The sequence below is a fragment of the Cheilinus undulatus genome, linkage group 1 (genome assembly GCF_018320785.1).
Source record: "Cheilinus undulatus linkage group 1, ASM1832078v1, whole genome shotgun sequence".
NCBI classification, from domain to species: Eukaryota; Metazoa; Chordata; class Actinopteri; order Labriformes; family Labridae; genus Cheilinus; species Cheilinus undulatus.
This window is the reverse complement of record NC_054865.1, coordinates 23,309,935-23,336,227: the sequence shown is the minus strand read 5'-3', so window position 1 is coordinate 23,336,227 and position 26,293 is coordinate 23,309,935. Positions and strand designations below refer to the sequence as shown.

General features: G+C 38.3%; 1 protein-coding gene across 1 annotated transcript; it reads left to right on the top strand.

Annotated features, from left to right (window-relative positions):
* The first annotated feature begins 1,553 nt into the window (after positions 1-1,553).
* Positions 1,554-24,947, top strand: LOC121529628 (potassium channel subfamily K member 2-like). Its single transcript, XM_041777628.1, has 9 exons — positions 1,554-1,584; positions 8,475-8,581; positions 8,659-8,771; positions 10,447-10,537; positions 10,772-10,889; positions 11,374-11,534; positions 17,023-17,209; positions 17,298-17,437; positions 24,615-24,947. The coding sequence occupies exons 1-9, from the start codon at positions 1,554-1,556 to the stop codon at positions 24,945-24,947; spliced, it is 1,281 nt and encodes a 426-aa protein (XP_041633562.1).
* The last annotated feature ends 1,346 nt before the right edge of the window (positions 24,948-26,293 follow it).

The following is a 26,293-nucleotide window of genomic DNA, read 5'->3' as shown; positions in this document are numbered from 1 at the left end:
CTGAAAATAAAAAAAAGAAAAAGTTTGCTTAAAATGTTAGAGATAATGTATTTGTAAACATAGTTTCACATGATTTTGAAGCCACAACTCTCTTCTTACTCATAGTAACTGGTCTCTTAATCAGCCCTGTTGATCAAACTCTTTCTTCCACAACCACAACAGACTTCACACTGACCCCTCACAGTGGTGTTTGTTCAAACCTGTCAGTGAAGGAATTCACTTTTTTTCATCGCCCATATAAATAGACATGTAATTAATGTATGTATGCTGGAATCATTAAGTGGAAACCCCATCAATTAAACTGCTATTATGTTCTCATCAGGGGTCAGTAGACAGAGAGACTCAGAGAGAGCGAGACAGGAGAAAACAGAAGACCAGTGGAGCTCCAGATTAGGCTCTTAAAGAAACAAATAGAGAAAACTTTTTCTAACCTGAGAGATTTATCCAGAATGCAGTGATAGAATGCATCATAGTAGTTACAAGGTAAAGCTGGACCTGCAACATAATGAAAATGCATGGATCAGTCAGGGAGAGGGTCTATCTGGACAACCAGGAAACAATAGTTTCTTTTGGACGGTTAGTCAAAAACTCCAGAAAAGGAAAGAAAAGAGATGACCAAAATAGTCATGCAGCACAGCTTTCAAACATGCAAAACTGCACTTAGATTCACAAAAATACCAAAAGAGACTCAAAACAACCACCAGAAAAACAGAGCACCAGGATCGTCATGTCATTTGTGGTTATTCCTTTGTTGTCATTTTTGTCTTAGTCACGGATTTTGCTCGTGTGTGGTCAATCCTTTCAAATGTACATGAGGGCTTTTAATCCTCAGACTCATCCATGCAGGTAACAGAAAAACTAAATCTATACTGAAGCATGTAAAAGACTGTCATTATTCAAAGATAAAGTAACCCTGAGCACATTCTTACATTTGAGTCCAGTCTGTACACCTGCAGAGCCTTAATTAGTGCATGAGCAGCAGACTGTGACTCATCCTTTTGATTGTTTCAATCACAAACTGGCACAGCACCCTATAATCTACTTCAGCCAGTTGTCATCTTCACTTTTACTCAGCTGGTTCAGGCCAAACTAGAGTCTGACTCCTACAGATTGTCAAACAGCTGCCACTTGTCTTTGTTGTTTAAGCTAATGCAGCAAGTTTTCATGCATCATCTCCATGCCAGTTACATCATGTGATGTATAGTCTGTTGATATATGGTGTAAACCAAAAGTACAAACTTGTCTAATAAAGAACTGGCCCAGTGTAGAGCCCTATGTTAAAGGGATATTTCGGTATTTTTTCAGTTATGGGAATAGTTGAGGCCTTACAGTGTTGCAGATGGGTACAGTTTCTCTGTGGGATTTAACAAGATTCAAGTAAAAATGGATCAATAAACAATGCTGGCTCGATTGTATGCTATATTAAACTTCTTTAAGTGTTATATTTTTCAGCCTCTGTGTTCAGCACTATTTTGCAATGCCAGCAAAACCCAAAATGAGCTTTTCGACTGGAGTGAAAATGCCGTTTACTGTAGATATGAGGGGATACTTTCATGACTTGGAGCACACAGAGGAACTTTTACAGTTGGAGACGCAGCAGAAATAAAGAAGGGAGAGAAATTTTAGTGGTGACTGTTTAGCCTGAGAGATCCTGACTTACCTACTTGGGTTGATGTGTAAACTCTGAGCCCGTGTCCACGAGCACTACTGTTCTAATACGTGAGACTAAACACTTCTTTAGAACATTTCTGATCAAGGTTAGCAGCTCACAGACACCTGCAGCCTGCATCACTCCCCATCAGAGTTACCTCTTACTGATCACTGGTGTTTTACTTACTTCCTTCAACTTTCTAAAGATAAAGTAGAGAAACCAATACAGACTTGAACATCTGTATGGAAATTGTCATCCAAGTAAGTTCATGGCTTTCGCTTTGTTCTCCTAATGGCTGATACCAAGACAAGCTACAGGCGCTATGATATTTTAACTCTATAAAAATATGGTGTCAGCTGTTGAAGTGGAAAACTGAGCTGAAATAACTAGCTTGGAAGAAGCCTGCCGACCAAACAGTTGTTCAGATACACTGAGGTAGAAGAGCATATAGCTTTCTGGGTGAAAAAAAAAAAAAGTAAATATAGCATACAGTTGAGCCAGCATTGTTTACTGGCCCATTTTGAGCTGTGTTCAAAAAAGTTAAGTGGAACAACTATACCCATCTGCTGCCCTGTACAGCCTAGCTTCTTTAAGTGCATCCTGTTTGAAGGGGCAACACTCATCGAGGCTAACGCCACCACTACTGCCAAGTACCTTATTCAACCCAACTTCAACCAAATATCCCTTGGAGTTCTGGGGTCCTGGACCCCCTGGGGGGCAGCAATGATCTTAATATGAAGCTCTGTCAACTTGAGGTTGTCAAAAAAAATTAGCATATATTGAATAAAATCATGATTAAACACATTAAATAATTTGTGTAAAGGTATCATGGCAAGGAGGAAATGTAGAAGTCTATTTTTTTCAGTGTTTTATCAATGAAACTATCAAAATCTGTGCTGATTTCTAAAAGCAATGTGCCCTTTTTTCCCCCAGGTGCAGTCGACTTTTCCTGGTTACAAATGAGAGCAAGGGTCCAAGGTAAAAGGTTAAAAGGTTTAGGAACCACTGAAGTAGAAGTACTATGCACACAGTTATGTTCAGGAACTTTACCTTTCGCTGAAGAGACCAGCAGGTTTAATGCAATTCCAGAGGAGCGTGACTTTGTGCAAACTGGGAAATTTCACTGTTTTGCTGTCCACTTTTAGTGATTCAATGGATGCATTTTTAAGAAAATGTCGTCCTTTAATGCTGACATTTTTTTGGTATGACCATTATGAGTTTTGCTTTAGAAAAGAAAGCTTTTTGTTGCAGATTTTAGGAGAAAAAGCAGAATGTATTGTTTATTACGAAGTTGAAAATGGAACATGAAACTTTGTAATGAACTGATTTGCTAGAACACTACAAGAGCATCTCTGGTGTTTTATAAATCTGTGAAGGTTAGGCACTTTTTTGTGCATGATATACTAATAAATAAAAATCAATCAATCACTCGTCTATTTCTGCATATCTGATCCTCACACACGACCAAGTTTGACACTTCCTGGCCATGGAACGACTCAGCCTTCTCACACTTCTTACCAGGGTTTAATTATTTGTCAGTTTTTTTCTCCATCGTGTTATCCCTTCATTCATTTGTATGTGCCTTAGACCACATGAAGATGATTGCTTTCTTCTGTTCTGTGCAGATTTTGATCTTTACAAAAAGAAATTGTGAAAATGAAAGTGCTGGTCAGTTTATTTAAGATGTGTCTTACTGTGGAGAAGAGGAGTGATAATGATTCAGTTATCTGGGTATACCCATTTATTTGTTAAACCTTAAAAGAACATTTCTCCATGAAAGCTATTTTTTAGAAGAACATCAGTGACATGTTGGTTAGGACACTGGGGCCCAATGCAGGGGTTGGGATATCCAAACAAGGTCACAGTGTTAATCTTTGGGGTTAAGACATGAGTTAGAGTTCAGGAAGAAAACAACAAAACATACTCCCACTAAGTGGTTGTTATTTTGGGGGTATTTTTATGCAGAAAAATCATTTCCCTATTCTTTCCTCTAGAATTTTTTTCCAGTGGCACAAATTGTTTCACAAATTCTTTTTCTGTCTCACTGGCTCTTCTTTGCTCTTATTTATTTGTTTTAAAAGATTATTTTGTGGCTTTATTTTATAGAAGAGGACTGTAGCCATAGATACAAATCCTGATCCAGGAGCTGTATAGTGCATGCTTGCCCTGCTCTGTCTTCCCATATTTCCTGTCTCTCTTCAGCTGTCCTATTTAATAAAAGCACAATACATCCCCTAAATAATCTATTTTAAAAAAGGAAGTAATGTCCAGGGTGCTGTAACATTTTAAGTTTACTTATTGTGAAACAAAATAACTCTCCTAGTCCAGCCTGCTTGGAGACAGCAGCTATAACTACTTTTTATGGAGCTACTTTGCATAATGGTTTCTTAATGAGCCAATATATTTGAATTTTGTTCAACTTTATAGGTATTTGCTTTGATTCATATTCTCAATTTCAAATGAATCATTTTTATACGTCTGAAAACTTTAAGTCAAGATGACATGAACACAAATTGACTTCACCATATCATTTATTCTACATGATAGGGACAAAAGTATTTGGACACAACTGTTAATTACTGAATTGAGTTGTTTCAATCAGACCTGTTGCCAAAGAGGTAAAAAAATCAAGCACCCAGCCATGCAGTCTTCATTTACAAGCATTTGTGATACAAAGTGGGTCGTTCTGAAGATCTCAGTGACTTCCACTGGGTACTGGGATGGATGCCACCTTTGCAATAAGATGGCTTTTAGTGATATTGTAAGAGTGGAAGCGTTTAGGAACAACAGCAACTCAGCTATGAAGTGGAAGACCACCTAAAATCACAGAGTGGGGTCAACGACTGCACATGGTGAGTAAAAGTCACCGACACTCTGCTGATTCCATAGCCGAGGAGTTCTGAACGTCCACTGGCATTAATGTAAGCACAAAAACCGTGTGATTGGAGCTTCATGGATGGGTTTCCATGGCTGAGCCATCAGCCAACATGCCTCACGTCAGCAAGTCCTGTGCCAAGGATCACATGGAGTGGTGTAAAGCAGCAGTCCAAAACCAACGGGCCAAAAACCAGTATCAGTCTGTGGATTTGGTATAAGGCCGCACAAAAGTATTAAATAACTTTCTTTTTAATTCTACTGTACTGACTACCAAAATCGGAAAGATGCTTTATTTGATAAATGACTGGATTCTCTTCCGTTATGTCACCCGTCTTTGCCTCTTGACATCCTGACACATGTCAAAATGTCAAGACACACGTCTTGGTCATGTGATAGCAAAAAAAAAAATTCCAACATACTGGCTAAACTGAATAAAAACAACATTTTGGGTGCATCATGGTGAGTTGTACTTTATCTGCACTTTTTAAGGTACTGTTTGTATCTTTTTATTATCCCACACTTTCATGAAAATGTCTTTCATAAATCTTGTCTGTGGGGCAAAAAAGGTTGGGGACCGCTGATGCAAGGCAGTGATTCTTAAGTGATCGAGCCGCAGGACTCACCATCAACTCTTCATTGAGAAATTGCGACCCAAATTTCAGATATTTTTCAACCAACTTGATTTATTTGTTGAATACAGCACAAGTCACGTGAAAAATTATAGACACAGGATAAAACAAGCATATTTCAAATGCAACACAGGAACACATTTCAGACCCACTGAAAAGAGCTCCGTGACCCACTTTTTGGTCCTGACCCACCAGCTGAGAACTACTGGTGTAATACACGCTGACACTGGACTGTGTGGCGGTGGAATCGTGTTCTGTGGACTGACGAATCACACATCTCTATTTAGCAGTAAGATGGCTGAGTCTGGTCTTGGCGGATGCAGGAGAACGTTACTTATACAGAGCAAACTGTGACGTTTGGTGGAGGAGGGATACATTTATGGGGCTGTTTTTCATGGTTTGGGCTTATCTCCAGTGAAGGACAACGTAATGTTTCAACATAACAAGACATTTTGCATAATGCTATGCTTCCAACTTTGTGGCAGAAGTTTTGGGAAGGCCCTTTTCTATTCAAACATGACTGTGCCCCATAAAGACATGGTTTGATGAGTTCAGTGTAGAACTTTACTGGCCTGTCAAATATCCTAATCCCTCAAATTAATCTGAATAGCACAATAATGCTTTATTTATTTGATGATGATGATGGTGTCCTACTTTCCTTGGTGCTTCATCATTAAAGAATGCAGATGGAGGAGATTCCATCAAATAGTGCCTCCCTGTTCCCCATTACTGAATAAACCTGTTAAAAGTGAGACCCCCAAGGAATACCTCTCCCTGCCCTGTTCTCTCTGGTATGGCACCCACCTCCCAGTGCCCTCCACTTCCACTCCTCCTCTCCTTTCTCCACCCCTCTCCTCCTCCTCCTCCTCCTCCTTCCTCTCGGTGTTATCCCACCGCTCCACCGGGGCGCTCAAAAGCAGAGGGCGCAGACAGAGCAGGGTGGATGCTGGAGAGCTGAACGAGCAGAGGGAGGGGGACCAGGGGAAGCTCTTTGCACTGTCACACAACACACTGCAGAAACACAACCGAGCAAAAGCTGAGCATCAGAGCCCGGTAAAAGTCGAGGAGAGGAGAGCAACAGAAAGACGGAGCGCTTGTTCATCCCCCCGCTTCAGCCCCGCAGGGAGGAGACACGCAGAGGAGGAAAGATTCCCCCAAACACAGTGAGAGCGTCGGATGAGGAGAAGAGGAGAGCGGAGGGCATCGGATAGGCAACAAAAAGGAGTAAGTTCTCACTCACACAGGGAACTTCAACTTCTTAGTTTGAAGTACAGAGCAAGCTTTAAAGCTCTATCATACATGTAGTATGTAAGGCAGCATGCAACATATACATACATATATACTGTAAGATTAACTTTAATAGTACTGATAATATATAATGCAAGCTGTCTAATTTATTTTACTTCAGGACAGACAGAGACATGTGAGTTTTTGACTCATGCAGCTCTTGAACCTGCACAGCTGCACAGCCTGCATGCTTGTTTTCATCATTAAATATTTATTCAGCTTAAGTATCTCAACTTAAAAGACAGCCCACAAAAGTCTGTCTTAAAGCTACCTAACATCTGGAGTTTCATCTGTTACATGCACAAGTTCAAATCACATAAACTCTGCAAAATAAAGACACTATAAAAATAAGTGTTTGGAATAATGTCTGCAGCACACAAAGTCTGATCTGAATGATGGCCATTTTTTTAATTCTTATGATAAAACTTTGTAACTTCATATTTGGAAGGTGTAAATGAATGCATATTGCAATTGATTTTGTCAGGGGTGACAGCTTTATATCACTTGTAGAATACCCTAAAGCTCAATTTTCAATTTGGCTTCAATTTAGAATAAAAAAAAACACTTGTGTGTGTTTGATACCATCTTATTTTTTCCTTATTTTAAAATATAATACTGAAATTGAATTCATGAGTGATTGGCCTTTCCATTTGGCATCTTTTTAGCTTGCTATATCAGTCATTCCCAGCTGCTATTTAAACAATTTGTTATTTTATCTTTAGTTTTTAGGAAAACTAATTGAAATGACAATGTCTTGATTTTTAAAGAGTGTCAGGGCAAACAAATTGCATCTTTGTTAAGAAATGTTTCTGACAAACAGTAGCAGCCTTATATTAATATATAAAATAAGATATATGGCTGCAGTACATTGGAAGATGAAAAATAACAACTGAAACAGCAAATCCATGTCATGATCACCCTCTTTATTAAATATATTAATGATAAATCAACATCCAGATGTGTCCACATGCAAGTCATTTAAAATCCAATTTAAAACAAGTAAATTTTCAAAATGAAATTAATGGTATTATTTTTATGAATTGATACAAATATTGAGCATATTTCCAAACTATAATTTGCTCTCCTTATATTTTCCACCTGTTTTAATAGTCATTGGAGGCATACTTTAATAAAACAAGCATAATTAAATTTCCTATTTTTTTTTTTTATACTTTAAAATCTGTCTTATTCATTTTTACTCATGACTTTATTTAGCCAGCATATTTATTCATTTATTTCTTCTATATATGTGTCTGTTTGCTTTGTCAGTGACTTCCTATGACCACAAACACTGTGGGAAGTTGGAAAGGTGAGATCTGGGAGAGCTGATGGGAGATTCAGTCTCTCAGACAGACACACAGGCATACTGTATACTTGATTTACAACTCTGTTCCTCTTTGTACCGTCTGCTAAAACTGACTTAAAAGGTATGGGAAAACAAGCATTATTAAGAAGGCTATGAATATGGAAATAAATGTTTAAACATTGAAACAAGTCAAGATACTGTAACTAAAGCAAACTGGAGAGTTCTGGTATTTCTAAAGTTTAGTGTCTTTATAAAGGTACCAAACGCAGCGGTCATTCTGCTGAAATAAGAGCACACATAAAAACAGCTCATTCACAAACTACTGCAGACTGCAGCAGTTCACATTGTTCATCCCACTAAATTAAAGATGCACAAGACTCACATGCTCCTCCTTTTCACTGCTCCTGCTTTTAGCACAGCTTTTATTTTCAACGACTCCCTGTATCCTATAAAAGCACACTCACACACATAGAAAACACACCCCTGCGTTGCAGCATGACTGAAAAGAAGCCTGAGGACTAAATGCTCGTGCCTGATTCATGCTTTCCCCACTGTTTGGATTTAAAGGCCGTTTAAAGTCCTGGTTGGTGATTTATTTATAAGAAGTTCTAAAATTAACGGCTAAGTGTGTTTGACCGGAGTAAGAGAGCACAGACAGGGGAGGAGGGGGAAAGGAAAAGTGTGGGAGAAAATCTCACTGCCATTTTCTCATGTCTCCCCACAGTGGCAGCTCCAGACTTATTGGACCCTAAATCCGCCACTCACAACACCAAGCCCCGCCTCTCCTTCTCCACAAAGCCAATTACAATGACTCCCCGTGAGGAGAGTGAGGTGAGAAAAGTCCAGATTTTTGAAAATTACTAAAAGTTATTTGAATGTTGGTTTACTGATCGTTTGAAGTGTTGTAGGTGGTTGCCACGGTGATGAAATGGAAGACAGTGACAGCCATCTTTCTTTTGGTGGTTTTGTACCTGGTGATGGGAGCAGCCGTCTTCAGATCCCTGGAGCAGCCTCATGAGAGGTATTCAGGTTGCATACATGTCTGTCTGCTAGAAACCAATTCTCTATTCATGTATCAATCTTTTTTACCCATCATGCACCTGTCACTTACAATCTGTCCTTCTTTCTGGATCTGATGTCCAAGCATTTCTTAAATGCCTTGGAGTTAAGCACCCTCTGGTTTGAAGTAATTTATAAAATAATTATTTTGTTATTAACATACTGAGAGTGTAGCCTTTCTATAGGCCACTGGCTCCTTAGTAGTGGCTCTTGTTCTACTGTTGGTACCATAGAGCCTTGGTTCTCAAATGACGGGTGGGAACCCAAAAAAGGGTTGTGAAGTCATTTTCAATGGGTTGCAGATGTGTGCCTGGAAAAAAAAATGACAAAAAGTCCATAATAAGCTTTAATTAAAAATGGCATGTCTCTATATCATTGCATCATTTATTCCTTGTAAAGTCAAAACGGTTCCATTTTTCTATTAAAATGTTTGCAATTGCCTGACAATTTAAAGAAATGTGGGTCCTGATTTGTTATTAAGGAGGTGGTGGTGGGTCCTGGAGCTAAGTCAGCTGAGAAACACTGCCATAGAGTAACCTGGAGGTAGCCTGAATGATGCCTACCATTGTCTCCAAAGAAACATGTTGAAATCAAACAATAGCCACAGTTCAAATGTTATCTCAACCTAACTTTTGAGACAAGAAAGGAGTTGTAGCTGAGGTAGGCAATAAGCTTGCTATCAAAGAGTAACACAACCTCGTCTGTCATACAACTTAGTTTTACACATTCAATCAAAACACTTGTGGTATAAAAGAAATCACATCCTTACAAAGTTTCCACGTGTAAAGATTATTTTTGGGCTTGAATGTTTTTACTCAGATAGCACAGTGGATAGAGTCAGACGATGGGGAGACTTTGAGGACAACAGACTCTGATCATGGGTCTATGGCTCTATGGACATAACCACAAGGCTACCTGGACTCCACCTGAACCATTTATGACCAGCTTGTAAACATGTTATTTTCTGCCATAAAAGCTGCTGTTTTAACATGGGTGTTAATGAGATTTCCAGGGATTTGATGGCTGACTTCAACGGGAAATTCAAGCAACTGCAGTTTTTGTACATTTATACTGCTCTATATGATTGCTTTTACATCATCACACATTGCTGATAAATAGCTGCGCCATCATAAGTGACAAGAGTTCACATTAACAAGATCATGATACAGTCAACAAAGTTTGGACCATCTTGTTCAGACTAGGGATCTCCATGTTGATGTTCTCCATATATTTATACAGTTAATAGCCCTTATTTACACGTGTACATACCAAAATACTATAAACTTCCATAGCTAAAAATTAAATATATGAGAAAACACAGCTGTCATATTTTCCATAATCAATTTTAAATGTTGAAAAGTTCTTACATTTATCCGCCTACTTCATAGTCTGTTGTGCCATTTTGCAAGTGAACGCAGTGCATGGTGGGAAATTCATCAAACCTCTCAGTTTCAAGAGCTATGTAACCCTTGGCCCTTAGCCTAGAGTTTAGCTTAGTGTAAGGGTGTAAAAATAACAATCCAAAAAACCCAATTAAAGCATGAATTCACTGAAAGACCAGACCCTATATGGGCCATACATACCTGATTCATAGATATTTCTCATCCTCAGTTTATTTCTGTTATTGTTTCTCCTAGTGCCCAGCGTTTGGCCATCCTGACCCAGAAGCTGGAGTTCCTGTCCAAGCACCCCTGTGTGAACCAGAGTGAGCTGGAAGAGCTGGTGAAGGTGAGACTGACCTCACATGAAACATTATTGGAATACTACCTGTTTTATACACAGATGTTGTTAGGTAGATGTGCAGGGGTTTCAGCACCGCGGACAGCTCCCACACAGGAGGAGGATCTTATACCTGCTGTGTTTGTGATTTGTTACGACCAGACCTAAAAAGAAGGATGTAAGCATGATTTTAAAAGTTAATTTAAAACAGTGAATAGAACCAGATCTTTCTCTCATCTACAGCAAGTTGTGTCTGCAATCCGGTCAGGAGTGAATCCTGCAGGAACACTGACCAATCACAGCAGCCTGTGGGACCTCAGTTCTGCCTTCTTTTTTGCTGGGACCGTCATTACAACCATTGGTAAGACGCACATTTTTGAATGATCTATGGTTTTAGATCATCTAAAACAGTTTTTTTGTGTTCTGATCTGGGTTTTAGCTTTTAACCTTGAATTAGTCTTTAATGGCCATTAAAAAATTCAGAACTTATCATTTCCTCCTGTTTTGAGAAGTGAAGAAGTCACCAATATTATCATTGGGATACGTGGTGCTGTGTCCAAGGCCACACAGACCAGTTTGGCTCTCTGTACTTCATTCTTCTACTGTTGTATTCATATTCAGTGACTTAAACCTGTTTGTAGAAGTGCTGCTCTTGAGGCTGATACTGCAAAGATTAAATATCATCCCCACCCACCCCACAGTCTTAAGATCTGATCTCTTTCCTCAGTCCGTTGTAAACCTTTGGTAATATCAATTTTTACCCTGTATTCATACCAGCACACTGTATTGGAAAGCATAAAATAGTGATATATTCTCACTCTCCTTTACGTCTGTCCTCTATGCAGGTTTTGGGAACATTTCTCCCCACACAGAAGGTGGGAGGATTTTCTGTATAGTGTATGCGTTGTTAGGGATCCCTCTGTTTGGCTTCCTTTTGGCTGGCGTAGGAGATCAGCTTGGCACCATATTCGGCAAAGGCATCACGAGAGTGGAGAAGATGTTTGTGGTGAGTCAGAAGAAAAATACATGCAGATAATGTTTATTTGAAAAAATATGTTGCTTGAACAGGTATTCCTAGCAATTGGACAAGCATCATTGCTTATGACATGCTCCTAAGAAGAAGGAGTAAAAAGTTTTGTTGCATAACAAGAGGTGAAACTCCCACCAAATTACTGTGAATGAATCACATCGTATGATATTGTAACGTATGATATTGTATCTTATATGGTATCGTAGTATCATATCATATCTTATTGTATCATATCTGATTATATGATATCATACATGGTAGTAAATCAAATTGTCTGTATTTATCATAATCCTCTATCCTCTCATATCCCATCCTATCCTATCCTCTCATATTACATCCTATCCTAGTATATTGTTTGGGTTGTATCACATCACATCATTGGCTCATATCCTCTCATATAATTTCATATCACATCGGATTGGATTATAATGTAGTGTACCATATTGTATGTTATCATATCAAACCGGATCACATCGTATCGTGTTCATATCGTATTGTGTTGCATCGTAATGTATAGTATTGTATCACGTAATCTTTAATTACATAGTCTCATATTGCATCGTATGGCATTGCATTGTATCATTATATATCACATTGCATAGCATCAGATCATATCATAATGCATCGTTACATATCGGATCAGATCCTATTGTATTGTAGATTATGTGATATTGTCATATTGTATTGTTAGTTACCCAGTATAACCTGTGCCTTCGAAAAAAATTTGAATGGTCTTTTTTGTAGGTTTTTTTTTTTTGTTTAGTTGTTTTGTTTTGTTTATTTAGGGGAAGTATAAAGGTGCAATCTTAAAATACCAGGAAGTTTTATGTCTGAAAGTATACTTTTTGTCTTTTAAGAGTGATAATTGCTTAAATGAACATAGTTTTGCATTCAAAGTATTTTCATTTAGTTTGACTTATCTATCATTCTAAAACATAGTGCTAAAATTTGTAATAAAAAATATGTACTGTATTTATTAGTCTTTACCAGATATATCTAATTTTAAAAATAAAATTGTCTGGTAATAATAAAACATGAGGACAAATGAACTGAACTTTCCTCTTCATGGCTGCATCAGCTGCAAGAGAAGTAGTAACTCTTATGGCTGAATTATTATTATTTTATATGTTTAATCAAAAGAAGCCAGGTATTTTAGCATGCTAAAGGTACTAGTTTGGTAAACAGGGTGGCTATTGAATATGCCTGCTGTGTGCTAAATTTCAAAGAAGAGTGCACACAAATTTTGGGTCTGCAAAGGGGAAAGTCTGAGGAGGTTGGTTTGAATAATTTACAGTGAAGCACTCTCTACAATATCCTCACCCATAGCAGCTCTTTTTGGTCATAATAACAAAGGTAGACTCCTGATTTAACTAGATGCACAAATTCAGCCAGAAATGTGTTAAAAATGGAACAGGATGGTATAGATTTAATTGTCCTCCATAAATAGTTTCTTTGGCAGAAGTTGGCAGAAGTGAGAAATACACCCTTCTTGATCTTCTGTAGGAACAAGGTGAGCTTGGTTTCCAAACATTGTGTACAATTTATGGACAGTGAAAGTAGAGTGGGGGGTCAAGACCAGGGGTTGGGATGTTTTTTTTGTTTTTTTGTGTGTTTGCTAGAACTCTTGTCTCTTAGAAATATTTCACTCCTATGCAAGAGGTGAGTATGACAACCCACAACCTTGTTCTCCTACCTTTGACCCCTACAATCTGAACCAGAATGGCCATTTGTGCAAAATTTGAAGAAAATCCCTTAAAGTGTTCTTTAGATATAGTGCCAGAAGAAATGGATGAGCATTAGGCTCTGTGATCTTGACCTTTGACCTCTGTATACTAATAATTACATCCTTGTGTCAGATTTTACATTTGTCCAAAGTTGTTAGAAAATGACTTAAAGTGTTCTTGAGATATTTTATTTACAAGATTGGCCTGGATGAATGTATATGGACAGCCTGAAAACATAATGCTAGCAGCCAAGCTAACACTGGTGCAAAGGCTTAAAAACACAGAGAGAGTAGCACTGCAAAGGCTTTAGGCCTACTGAATGTTAGCTTGCGACTGTGTACCAACCTCAGATGTTATGTGAACAAAGGCTTTGAAAGAAATTGACATTTGGATAAATATTTCTCTGACTGAGTTTCAGAATGAGAGGATTACTGAGCATAAGAGCTTGTAACGACCCTTAAACTGCTAATGAATGCAGGTTTAGAAATAACATCAGAGGCTTGGTGTTGAGGTTTAAAAGTTAAAGTTGGTGTGTTGTATCACTCACTATTTCTGAATGAAAAAAAAAAAAAGTCTGAGTCCAGAATGAATGACTTACAATGATTGTCTAACAGGCCACCCAAGGGACTGTATTTAATATGAGGCTGGGGGCAGAGGACAGATGTTCGTTTCGTAGAAGTGTGCTTTTGTGAGTCCTTGCTTTGTGGGCAAATTGTTTTGTTTTCCCCTCGATGAATAGAGTGAATGGGTTTTCTTTCTTCAGCACCCAGGGGACCAATTTGAAGAAGGATAATGCTGTGACTGTTTGCATCTCCAGGCTGTGTTACTTTTTCACTAAAACGTCTTAAAAAATGAGCTCTATCTGTTATACGCCTGGCCTAGACAGAAATATAGCCACAAATGTTGGCAGAAGATGAATCCTTCTAATGTTACTGACAATCTGAGTTTAATTCTTTTTTTGTATAAAATTTGGTTTTGAGTTGAATATCTGGATGATGGTTTGGAGGATTGGTACACCTTTATATCCCAATATAAACTTACTCTGATGTACAACTATTATATAACCTGAAAAAGGAAGGCATGTTGGGGCGCATTCTGGCTCAGCAGTCAAACCATGTGCTCCATGTTCAGACCCTACTCTCTACCAAAGCAAGTGACCTGGGTTTGAGTCAGATCCTTGGCCTTTTGCTGCATGCCATTCTCCACACTCTCCTCCTGGATTTCTAGTCTATCTTCTGTCTTATCATCTGAGTAGAGGCATAAAAGCCCTGTAAAACCATTCTGAAAAAGGAATTTGTATCAGAAACAGCTGTCTAACAGTTATTACTAATGTTAGCAAGCTAACTTAAATAAGGAAAGTCATGGTAGACATTAAACCTACAACACGCTATTGTTTACTTTGATTTGTTATTCTTTTTACTAATTAACATTTTTAATTTGTGCCCCAGTTGAGAGTCTGACTGCAGACCGTGGATCTTTGATGCCCCCTATCACAGGCCGTTACTGTGAGATGTCATCTCTGTCAGAACAGAAGTGACATGATTTGCCGGTACCCATTTTAATTTGGTATTTTTTAATACAGCCTCATTCAGAAGGTCTGGAAGTTACATTCATGAAATAACCACATTACAGACTAAAAGACATTATATTAAATAAAACTGAGAAAAAGGTCAGAGGCCTTATTGGGGGGCTAAACGATGTAAAGACCCGTTTTAGAAGTCGATACATGAGCAATGGCTTGCTTTAGCTTTGTTAGCTTTAGCTAAAGCTAATATTAGTAGTTAACGTTACTACGTAAGCCAATGGAGCTTACTTAGCTTTTGCAACATGAGCTTTAGCAAATGTAGCAAAGCCAATGGAGGTAATGGAGCTATGTAAGCTACATAGATAACCCAGCTATGTAGGTTTTGTCATTAATGTTAGCTTTGTAGCTTTGTTAGTATAGATGTCCATGAGCTTCACAAGCTTGGGCATTAGCTACGTAGCTTATGCAGCTACAGGAGCTATGTAAGCTAAGTTTGCTTTGGTAGAATGTATTCATTTAGGAGGAGCTTTTTCCTGTAAGCAGGCTGTTAACTCAGCTTTATTAAACATTTAGGTTTTGCAGATCAGGTTTTTAACTTTTAACTTTTGGTATCCTACCCCTCACCCTAACCTAACCAAAAGTTAAACACGATTTTATTTTGAAGGTTTAATTTCCATTCTGACAGATCTAGTGTTTCACAGTAATGCTTTGTGAGAGGAGGCGTCTGAGCTACAGTCTGCAGCAACACCCCTCTCAGTTGTGCTCTACCTGATAAGAGCTAGCTCGGTTGAAAATGTTGCTTAGCTATAAAGGAGTGGAGCTAACATTTAGGAAGGGGCTAAGGCTCAAAGCTGAATTGGTGGAAAGGACTTTTTATGCAAATGAACAACTGAGCTAAAGCAGCTCCTTTTTGCATTTTTTTCTAAATGTAAGAAAGAAAACCAATAATATTTCGCACATTGTTTGCTTTGTTTCTGTTTGTAACCTCGACTAAGCTTCACAAAAGTCTCTCAATACTCCCAGCGTGACTGTAAATTCTCTTCATAATCTTTTTAAGGATCTAAATAAGAAGCATTGGCCCTTTTTCTCCTGTGTAAGACTTTCTTTCAACATTGGTTTCAACACAATCTGCTGCTTCATTCTGTGGTTTGAACACTCAGCCTATAAAGTCTGTCAAACTACTGAAAAAGGAAATGTAGAAGAAAGTGTTTGAAATGTATTAAAATGCTCAAGCCTCTTCTTGATGCCAATCAAACAGTTTCATCAAGGGAGCAAGAATCTTTCACTTTCACAGTACTTTCAGAAAGTATTCAGACTCACTCCATTTTATTCTGTTTTTTATGTTGCATAGTTTAAATTAATTTTTATTCTCAATATATACTCAGTACCCCATAATTACAAAGTGAAAACACAATTTTAGAGCTTTTTGCACATTTCTTGATTAGAAAAAATGAAATATCACATTGACATGCATATTCAGACCATTTACTCAGTACTTATTGAAGCACCTTTAACAGCAATTACAGCCTTGAGTCTTTTTGAATGATGCAACAAGTTTTGCACACCTGGATTGGGGGATTTTCTGCCATTTTTCTTTGCAAGTCTTCCAAGCTCAGTCAGGTTTGATGGGGACTGTTGGTGGACAGCTGTTTTCAGGTCTCTCCAGAGATGTTCGACAGGGTTTGAGTCAGGCTCTGGCTGGGCCGCTCTAGGACAGTCATAGAGTTGTTCCTAGGCCACTCCTGTGTTGTCTTGGCTGTGTGCTTTGGGTCTGGTATGCATTTTCATCTGTGAGGCCTTCTATAGAGATGTGTGCCTTTCCAGGTCATGTCCAATGTATTTAATTTACCACAGATGGACTCCAATAAAAAAAAATTGTGAAGGGGGTCTGAATACTTTCTGAATGCACTGTATACTACAGTCTCCATGTTTGAAAGGATTTAGACCTCTAAGAATACTAAGTGTAAGGAGTTTAATGTTCGATAATTATGTGGAGTTTATTTATTAAGCAGGGTTATTTAGATTTTACATTTTTTGCTTGATTGTGTTTTTAATGCCAGTCCTCTGAAAATGTGTGTAGCTGTTTCTAGCCTTCCACTGACAAGAACAAAAACCTCACAAACACATCAGATCTTCTCTGTTGAAGTAGTAAAGAAATCCTCCAGTTATAAATTCACCATTTTGCTCATCTTTTCTGCTTCTTTTCCCCCTGCAGCACTGGGACATCAGTCAGACAAAGATCCGTGTCATCTCAACCCTGCTGTTCGTGTTGTTCGGCTGCCTGCTGTTCGTGGCACTCCCCGCAGCCATCTTTAAACACATCGAGGGCTGGTCAGCGCTCGAGTCCCTTTACTTTGTGGTCATCACCCTGACCACGATAGGATTTGGAGACTTTGTGGCAGGTAAGGCATGTGATTGGGAAACGTGTGTCTCTGTGCATTGCAGCTTATCCAGCTGGATATGTCACTCTCATTGCCTCTCTGTGTCTAGGCGGATCTGAAATAGAGTACCTGGATTACTATAAACCAGTTGTATGGTTCTGGATTCTGGTGGGACTCGCTTACTTTGCTGCCATCCTCAGCATGATTGGAGACTGGTTCAGAGTCATCTCCAAAAGGACCAAAGAAGAGGTAAGACACTCTTTCTTTTGGATTTTCCTCTCTTTTTTTGTGACTATTTTTGTCTCATTTTCTCCCTCCACATTCCTGTTTGTCTGATGAGTTTCCACCCTCTCCACGTCTCTCTCTGAACACCATGACAAACAGGTTACTCACGCTGCTTGATTTCATTGCCATGTCCCTTCCTCAACTTTTGCCCTCTGCTTAACTTGATTTCAATGATAAGACCGTTTTATAATCCAATCGACTGTCTGCGATGCAAACACATCCACAGTCGTAACCCATTACTGCGAACATCTCCGGAGAGAGACCGAGGACAATGTGTGACGATGTCCTTATCATTTCTGGAAACATCTGCACTCTAAATATAACTCAGGTTAAATGTTTCCAGTGTTCATATACTTTCATTTTGCAGTCTAAAGAAAGACTGCTTTTTGTCCTGACTGACAAACTTAGAGGGCTGCAAGGTGGGGCAGTGGTAAGAGCTGTCGTCTCACAGCAAGACAGTTTCTGGTGTGAACCCCAGTTGAACAGGGCCTTTCTGTGTGGAGTTGCATAAAAGTTGTATGCATGTATGGGTTCTTTTCAGGTACACTGGCTCCCTCCAACAGTCCAAAAACATGCTTGCTAGGTCAACTAATTTCTCTTAAATGTCTGAAAAGTGTGAGTTTGAGTATTCCTGGTCTCTATGTGTTAGTCCTGTGACTGACTGACCAGGAACTTCAGGGTGTATCCAGTGACAGCTGGGATTATCATGTAGATAATTGATGGATGGATGACAAACTTAAGGTGCCTATAACAACTATTAACCCCTTGAATGTTTTACCCTTCTATTAATTTATAATCAATTGTGGTCAACAAAATTTAGCTTTTTTTTTAATCAACAAAACAAAAATCTCTGTCAAATGTCAATTAGATTATAAAACATTTCTGCGTGTCTTTTGCTGTATACTTCTGGTATGTGCTTGCTGGAAGATTCATCTTCTCCCAAGCCGTAGTTCTCTTGCAGACTGAAAAAGATTTTTTCCTCCAGAATTTTTGAGTTTTTTGCTCCATTCATTTTACCCTCTAACTTTACAAGCCTTTCAGGGCCAGCTACTGAGAAGCATCTCCACAGCATGATGCTGCCACCACCATGCTTCACAGTGGAGATGGTGTGTTTGTGGTGATGTGCGGTGTTTGGTGTCTGCCAAACATAGCATCTTGTCTGATGGTCAACAGCACCATTTTGGTTTCATCAGACCAAAGAACTTTCTTCCACTTGACCATGGAGTTTTCCACACGCCTTTTGGCAAACTCCTGTTGAGATTTGATATTCTTCAACAGCGGCTTTCTCTTTGCCACTCTCCCATAAAGCTTTGACTGGTGACTAACCCGGGCAACGGTTGTATGCAGAGTCCCTCCCATCTCAGTCTAGTCTGCTCCTTGAACAGTCACTCAGTTTATGAGGACAGCCTGATCTAGGCAGATCTACATGTGATATGTTCCTCCCATTTCTTGATGACGGATTGAACTGAACTCTGGGGGTTGCTCAGTGCCTTGGAAATTCTTTAATGTCCATCCCCTGATTTATACTTTTCAATAATTTTTTCTCTGAGTTTCTTGAAGTGTTCTTTCATCTTCATGGTGTAATGGTAGCCAGGAATACTGGTGAACCAGGGAGTGGACCTTCCAGACACAGGTGTCTTTATACTACAATCACTTGTAGACACTTGAAGACACATTCAGTACAGTCAGGTGATCCCCATTTCACTAACTGTGAGACCACTAGCTAATTGGCTGGACCCTGTTGTCATGCAATTACATATTTTACCTTACATATTTTTATTAATTGACATATGTTTGAAGAAATCTGTTTTCACTTTGACATGAATATTTTTGGGGGGGTAAAAAAAAAAACAAATAATGCTGACCATGGTTGATTTGTACTGATTTATAATATCAGTTAAAGGGTAAAACATCCAAGAGGGGGTGAATATTTTCACTGATGTGACAGTAAATGATGAGATGACATGGTGGACCTGTCAGTTAAATGAGTTAAATAATTCTGGTTTGTAGCTGCAGCCTAAGTGGTGATGCATGATGCCTCATAGTGGGTGTTCACTGGTGCTCCCCATGGGTTCTCAAGCTGAAGTCCTGCTGTGACACACCACCATTCTCTGTTTTATAAACATTTGTGTTATTACCATGAGACATCTACAGCTCTGCAGAAATATTAAGAGACCTAAGCAAAAATATGTTCTTTTCCGTTCTATTTCTCTTCTATTTGTGGGATTATGTTTGAATAAAAGAAACTTTTGTTTAATTGCATACCACATTTCACTAGCTTCCCATCAAAATATCCTATTTTGTTTTTTTATTTGAAGAGATAACTGAGAAAGAACACAAAGATGCTGTGCTTTACATTCAAGTTGAGCATCTTAGTATCCAGTTGTTTGAAAATGAATATGAACTTGTTTCATTTTGGGGGTCTGTAAAATACTTTATCTTTTAATTATTTCTACCAGTTATTTTATCTGCAAATAAAGCATTTAAATGAGAATATTTCACCTAGAAAGTTGGTAAAATATTTTATTCAATCAAAAAAAAAAGATCTGTTTTTACACTGAGAAATCTATAAATAATAGAACTAACTTGACCAAGAACAGCAGCAACACAGATTTTCAAAATCAAACACACTGAAACTTGAGCAGTTCACAATAAACTATAAACACAATCATAATAAAACAGTGGCATAACAGTTGGATTGTAGAGTTTTCACCAGGGGTTTAAAAACATTCAGTCACCAAGTTTAGCAGTTTAAATTCTGTCTGCAGATTGTTCCAAGCAAAAGGTTCAGAAAACCTAAAATCCTTCTATCCCAACTCATTTCAGACTTTGGGGGAAAACAAAATGCACAAAGTCAAATGAGCCAAGGTCGTGCACGCTGCCCTTCAAAATGAAAAAGAATCCTCTCTTTTTATTTTGAAGGGCAGCAGTCCAGGACTTTGCCCAGGATTGCTTTATGAATAAAGACGTACCGACGTCCAAGACAACTCATACTTAAAGTAGTCCAGTTGACTTTAGAGAATACAGTACAATGGTGATTAAGAAATCCACAGTTAGTGATAGAAGTGACTGTCCATGACTGCTGAACATATGAAGACTGTGAGCAGAGGCATGCATCACCATAGACAACAGTAGGTGAAAAGGTGGTTTCAACTAGTGTCTTTTTCACATTAAAAGAGAAACAGGACTTGTTTCTGTAGTAAAATCCTAATCCTAGCTTCTTAGAAACATAAATATGCATTTTGAAAAACAAATTTTCATTAGGTAAAACTCAAAGTATCTAAAACAGGATGCCAACACAGTTTCACAACCGTCTAACAATTTTCTCAGACATCATTTTAGCTGTTATTGAAGAAATAAAAAAGATGAGTTTAGTTGTGTCACAGCTGACAAAGCTGATCTTGTGTCATGTCAAACATATGCTGAAGATATGCAAACCCTTATGCAGGTGCACAGCAGTAAATGACTGTATCATCAGCATAAAAATGTAAAGAAGATTTGAAATACTCTGCCCAAGATAATTAATATAGATGGTAAATAAAAGAGGGCCCGTTCCAAACCTTGTTACTCCCTGTGAACTTGGAATAGCTGTGATGTAACACACACTAACTGAACAGCCTGGGTTCTGCCAGTAAGATTCAACGCGATCAAGTAAGATACACTGATCCACATAATCAAAGGCCTCAGGAAGTCCATTAAAAGAGACCGACAACAATCCTTTTTGTGGAGCCATAAATCTTTTAGAATTAATAACAAGCTAACATATACAGCACAGTTCCCTTAAGAGATGTGGTTTAATTTCCTTTTAGATAAGGTGAAGAAATAGGAAATTCCTCAAATCAAACAATGATATAAACACAGATGCCATACATATTTTAGGGACTCAAAATGTCTGAAAAAATACCTGAACAAAATAATGCCTAAAAATGATATCTAAATATCAATGATAATATCTATCCAACAATGTCTAACAGATGAAAATAAAATCAAGCATGCTGAGGGATGAATTAACCCTTCAGAGTCCAAGATCACGCTAGTGTGACATCATCATGCACTAATTTTGACACTTGTTTGCATGAAAAAAAACATGTATTTTACAGTGAGTAAAAGTAAAAAAAAAATAGTTTTCATTTCATAAAGTTGAGGTGGTGCTGAAAAAAAATGATACCAAACATGATCATGATCTTTTTTTTTTTTAAGATATATTTTTGGGCTATTATGTTTTCTCTGGTGCAAAAGGCCAGACTTGAGCCCGGGCCATCCATGTGCGTGGGGTGCAACCTGACCACAAGGCCATCTGTGCCCTGTTTAACATTTTCTCAGTGGTTTCTGTCGTCAGAAGAAAAGTATTGACAAAACAGCAACGCCCCTGGGCCTCTAAAGGTTAAGACGTTTTAGAATCTTGATTGGGTTTATAGCCTCATATGTTTACACATACAACAGATACAACTAGGTATTTTAGTGTAAAAACAACAAACAGAAGTTTAACAAAGGTACAACAGCAGGACTCCTTTCATCAGAGATCTGGAATAAAATAGAATCAAAAGTTTGAAAGTATAAAGACAAATATAGAGTAAGAAAGGACATGAAAACATTCAGATTCACTGCAGTGAAGTGATGGAGCTGTTCAGTTCTGCTTGTATGTTCAAGATTGAGGCTGAGTCCAAATTATGTTACACTTAAGGCCAGTGATTCAGTCTTAATGTTAGTGAAAATGTCTGGATGAGAATGTGCATGGTGTAGATCAGATGTTTTCACTTGTCTGTATTTCTTGTATCCTTGAGTAGGTTGTTTGATTTAATACACTTTTATTCAGTCTTGGTTCACAGCTGAAAACAGCTGAGCTGTATGTTTCCTTATGAGTGCATGAGTTTGTTTCTAGGAGAGCAGTCAGCAGAGGATGTGAGAGGGTAAAGGATTATTTTAAAAAAAGAGTGAGTAATACAGGTTGGGACAAAGTCATTAAGAGCCTTGTAGCTCTGAGAGCTTTGAATCAATCCTGAAAGACATTTGAAGCCGGTGCTGGTGAGCTAAAAGTGGGCTGATCTGTTCTTTCTTTCTTGTTCTGGTTTAAAGCCTGGCAGCGAGCTCTGAGGTGACTGCACTTTATCAATGGATTGCTTGGGAACAGGAGTGAAAAGAGCATTACAGTAATTCAGTCTATCTGAGATAAAGTCCTGAACATGAGCTATGGCATGTTGTTGATGAAGAAACAGACACATTTTTGCAACAGTTCTCCAGTCTAAGAAATCTGCTGTAAATGTGTTCTTTGTGAAGGATTTGAAATCAAAGTTGGAATAATACTTAGATTTTTGTTATGGATTCAAACTTGAAAACTAGCTCTCTTTGTGTCTGTGCATTAATAAATGAATGATTCCTCCTCAGTGATATAAAGTTTGGTATTTAAGGTGCTTTAGAAGTGATTTTTTTGAGGTAAAGACAGCCTTTTTAAAACTACATGTTAAATCTGCACAAAGTCAAATGAGCAAAGATCATGCACTTGTGATTTTTTACCTGAAGAAAGATTTGCTTAACTGCACAACTGGCCTCAAAGAAATAACCAACCTGGACAATGATCAGAATAAAAATAATAGGTGAATATATGAGAAGTCTTCAATCCATACATTTTCTACACTGCTTCTGTTCGGGGTCATACTGGAGCCTATCACAGCTGTCATTGGGCAAGAGGCCGGGTACAACCTGGACTGGCCGCCATGAGAAGTCTTATGATCTAAAAATACATACAGCCTTTTACTTTGGAATGCATATGAGAAATATGACCACTTGGGGTGTGAATCTCTCCTTTTCAGAATGATTTGAATCTTTATTCACAAGCCATGATTCTATTCTCTGACGATTTGTTAAAATACAGAATAATTTGGTTTGATTAGATCTGATAACAAGCAGCAGAGCCCCTGTTAACCTATATCTAATGTTAAAACTGATCCATCGACCGATTCATGTCACATTTTTACTGATCCAGGGCTCCATGGGTCGATGCAGTCAGATCTTTAACGTAAAGAAAACAGTCATCAAATTTCTGCATTTTAGTGGACTGTTTTAGAGTATGCTAACAGAAGTATAGATAAAACTTGGGCACCACCTTTCCAACAGGGAATCAAACAAAAATGCATATGGGCGTATGCAGAGCAAAAACACAGAAGAAGAAGGAAACACTTACTGGTAAATTGTGTGATTACAACCCAGAACCAACAGATACACGTGCAGTGCTTCACAAATTTATTAGACCACCACCCAAAGTAAAGTTTACGCCACAGCTGCCCTAAATTAACAGCATTGGTAATTACCAAAATCATTTCTTTTGTTTCTGCAATGGTTAATACACCAATATGTAGAAGCTCTTTAACCCAAATGATATTTTCAATGCTAAAATATAATTATTATTGTTATACATGAATTTTCAAATGTACTGATTTACAAAAAAACTAAAAAAAAATAGTAAAGCACATTATTATTTCTTGATTAATATGTCAAATTATAGTTATTTACTTGCATTCCTGAACAGAAAAATGAGTTTTAGTGCTTGAATGTTATGCTTGATTAATTTCTGACTTCTCAGAGAAGTCCTGTGAGCTGGCTGAAATTTGGGTATGAAAAAGTTAATTCAGTTTGAAATTCCTCATTCCTGTTCAAAATGGTAAAACGTGGAGAGCTCACTGAAAATGAAAGAATCCGCACTAAAGCACTTCTCGATGCTGGATGGTCTCTGAGACAAATATGATAGGTGGTCTATTAAATTTGTTAAGCACTGTATATTTGACCCAGTCACATCCATAGTAGACTGATCACAGGAAAACCAAAAGCTGCTGTTGTGCACAGAGCTGCACACTTCTTCTGAACTTGTGTTTGAAAAGTGCTTTCTAAATAAAGATTTAGTTTTGAATCGCTTTCATCAAAAGGTCATGAAGAGGTGATTTCTACATTTGTTCTTAATGATCAGTTTGACTGTCTTTCACCTTCGGTGAATTCTGTTTTACTTCGTTTTTACATGTATTCAACTCCTTTTAATAATAACAGAAGAAAAAAAAATTCACATTCAAAGGCCCTTTCAGCTGTTTCCAGAATCAAACAGCCCTCTTTGTACTCTCCACTTTATAACTCTAGCTTTTTGTCTCTGCAGGTTGGAGAGATCCGAGCCCACGCTGCTGAGTGGACGGCTAACGTCTCTGCAGAGTTCAAAGAAACGCGGCGTCGTGTCAGCGTCGAGATCTATGATAAGTTCCAGCGTGCTGCTTCAATCAAACGCAAACTGTCCTCTGAGCTGGGATTCAGCCCCACTCCTGAGTTCACTCTGCCAAAGAGGACGGTGTCAGTTAATTTCACCGATGAACGGGACAAAAACGAGAAGGAGGCAGGGCTGCAGGGCTTAACGACACCGCTGGCTCGAAATGGAGGAGCTTTCATGAACGGTTTGGACCCAGAGAGAGGAGATTTCATCGAACATGTCAAGTAGAAAGAAGATAATCCACACCTCTCAAGGTCTTTCCAAGGTCTCCTGTTTAGTCACAGCAATGAAGTATTTTTTACTCCCAAACGAAGTAATAATGAGCCAATCGGGACGTCATTTACCCCTTCATCTCTTCAGAAAACAAAGATCAAGAAGATCACACATGCACATGAGATGAACTTGTTCATACTGTGTGTACATCAACCAAATCTCTTGAATCATGAAGTAAAGCTAGGAAGTTTTGAATGAGTTGATAGCTAATGCAAAAAAGATTACTTTTAATTTCCAAAAAACTGTGGCCAAAAAAGTTGAGTGTGGAAAACTCTGAGGCCTCTGTGTCTGCAACATTTCAATACTTTAAACATGCACAGATTTACAACTAAATGATTTTAAAGAAAGTTTTTTTCTCCATTGAACATGCATATGGCATGGTCAGTGCAGTTACTGTATATGGCAGAATATATATCTACATATGGCTCAGTTAAGTGTCTTTGTTTATGTGCCATTTTTAAAGAAGGACCTAGCTATTGACAATCTCAGTTTGCTGTTTACTGAAACTCTAAATGTTGTTAAAGAAAAGTGTCTAACATGGTGTGAAGGGATGATAACTGAACTACAAAGTTGGCTGACAGTGATGGCGAGATGTTGATTTTGTGCCAAATGACTGCAGAATGTAAAGATGTGAAGACTGTGAAGCAGAGAGAAACTAAACTACACATGAGACAGATGCTGTGATTCTGTGTGGAGCTAAAATGTCAGTACTGTGATGTTGATGAAGTTACAAACAGCTGCTAATCTATTTGGATGATTCTAAGGTGCTCATTTAGTAGAAGAGTTAAGGTAAATGCAGGATAGAATACTGATTTTTTGTGTCAGTTTTTAAGACTTAAAATCATTGCAATATTGCAATATTGCATATTGAAATATTTCAAAGCAGCACCATTAAGGAAATGTGCTTCTAATTATATTGGCATAGTTTGATCCAAACTTTGTATGAGGCTGGCCACACACTAGTCAAATCTTCAGTTAAAAACACAGGATATCACAGACATAAGGACAGTTTGAAACTATTTCTCATCTAGTAAACCTCCAAATGTACACCCGAAGACTCGACAGACAGTGACACCACACACCTTCGGCCTGTAGGGACTATCACACATGGGTCTTTTCTATTACACTGAGCGGCTTGGCTCTGCTTAGTTTGACTCGGCAGCCCAGCGTGGCCGGCAGTTTGCCTTCCCACCACAACTGAGCTACCCATTTAAGGCGTGTCTAGAGCTGATGATGCAGCGTTTTGAGTCAGTGATTTTAAATAGCTATGCTTCCGGAAGTGTTGTTTTGTTCCGCCTGAA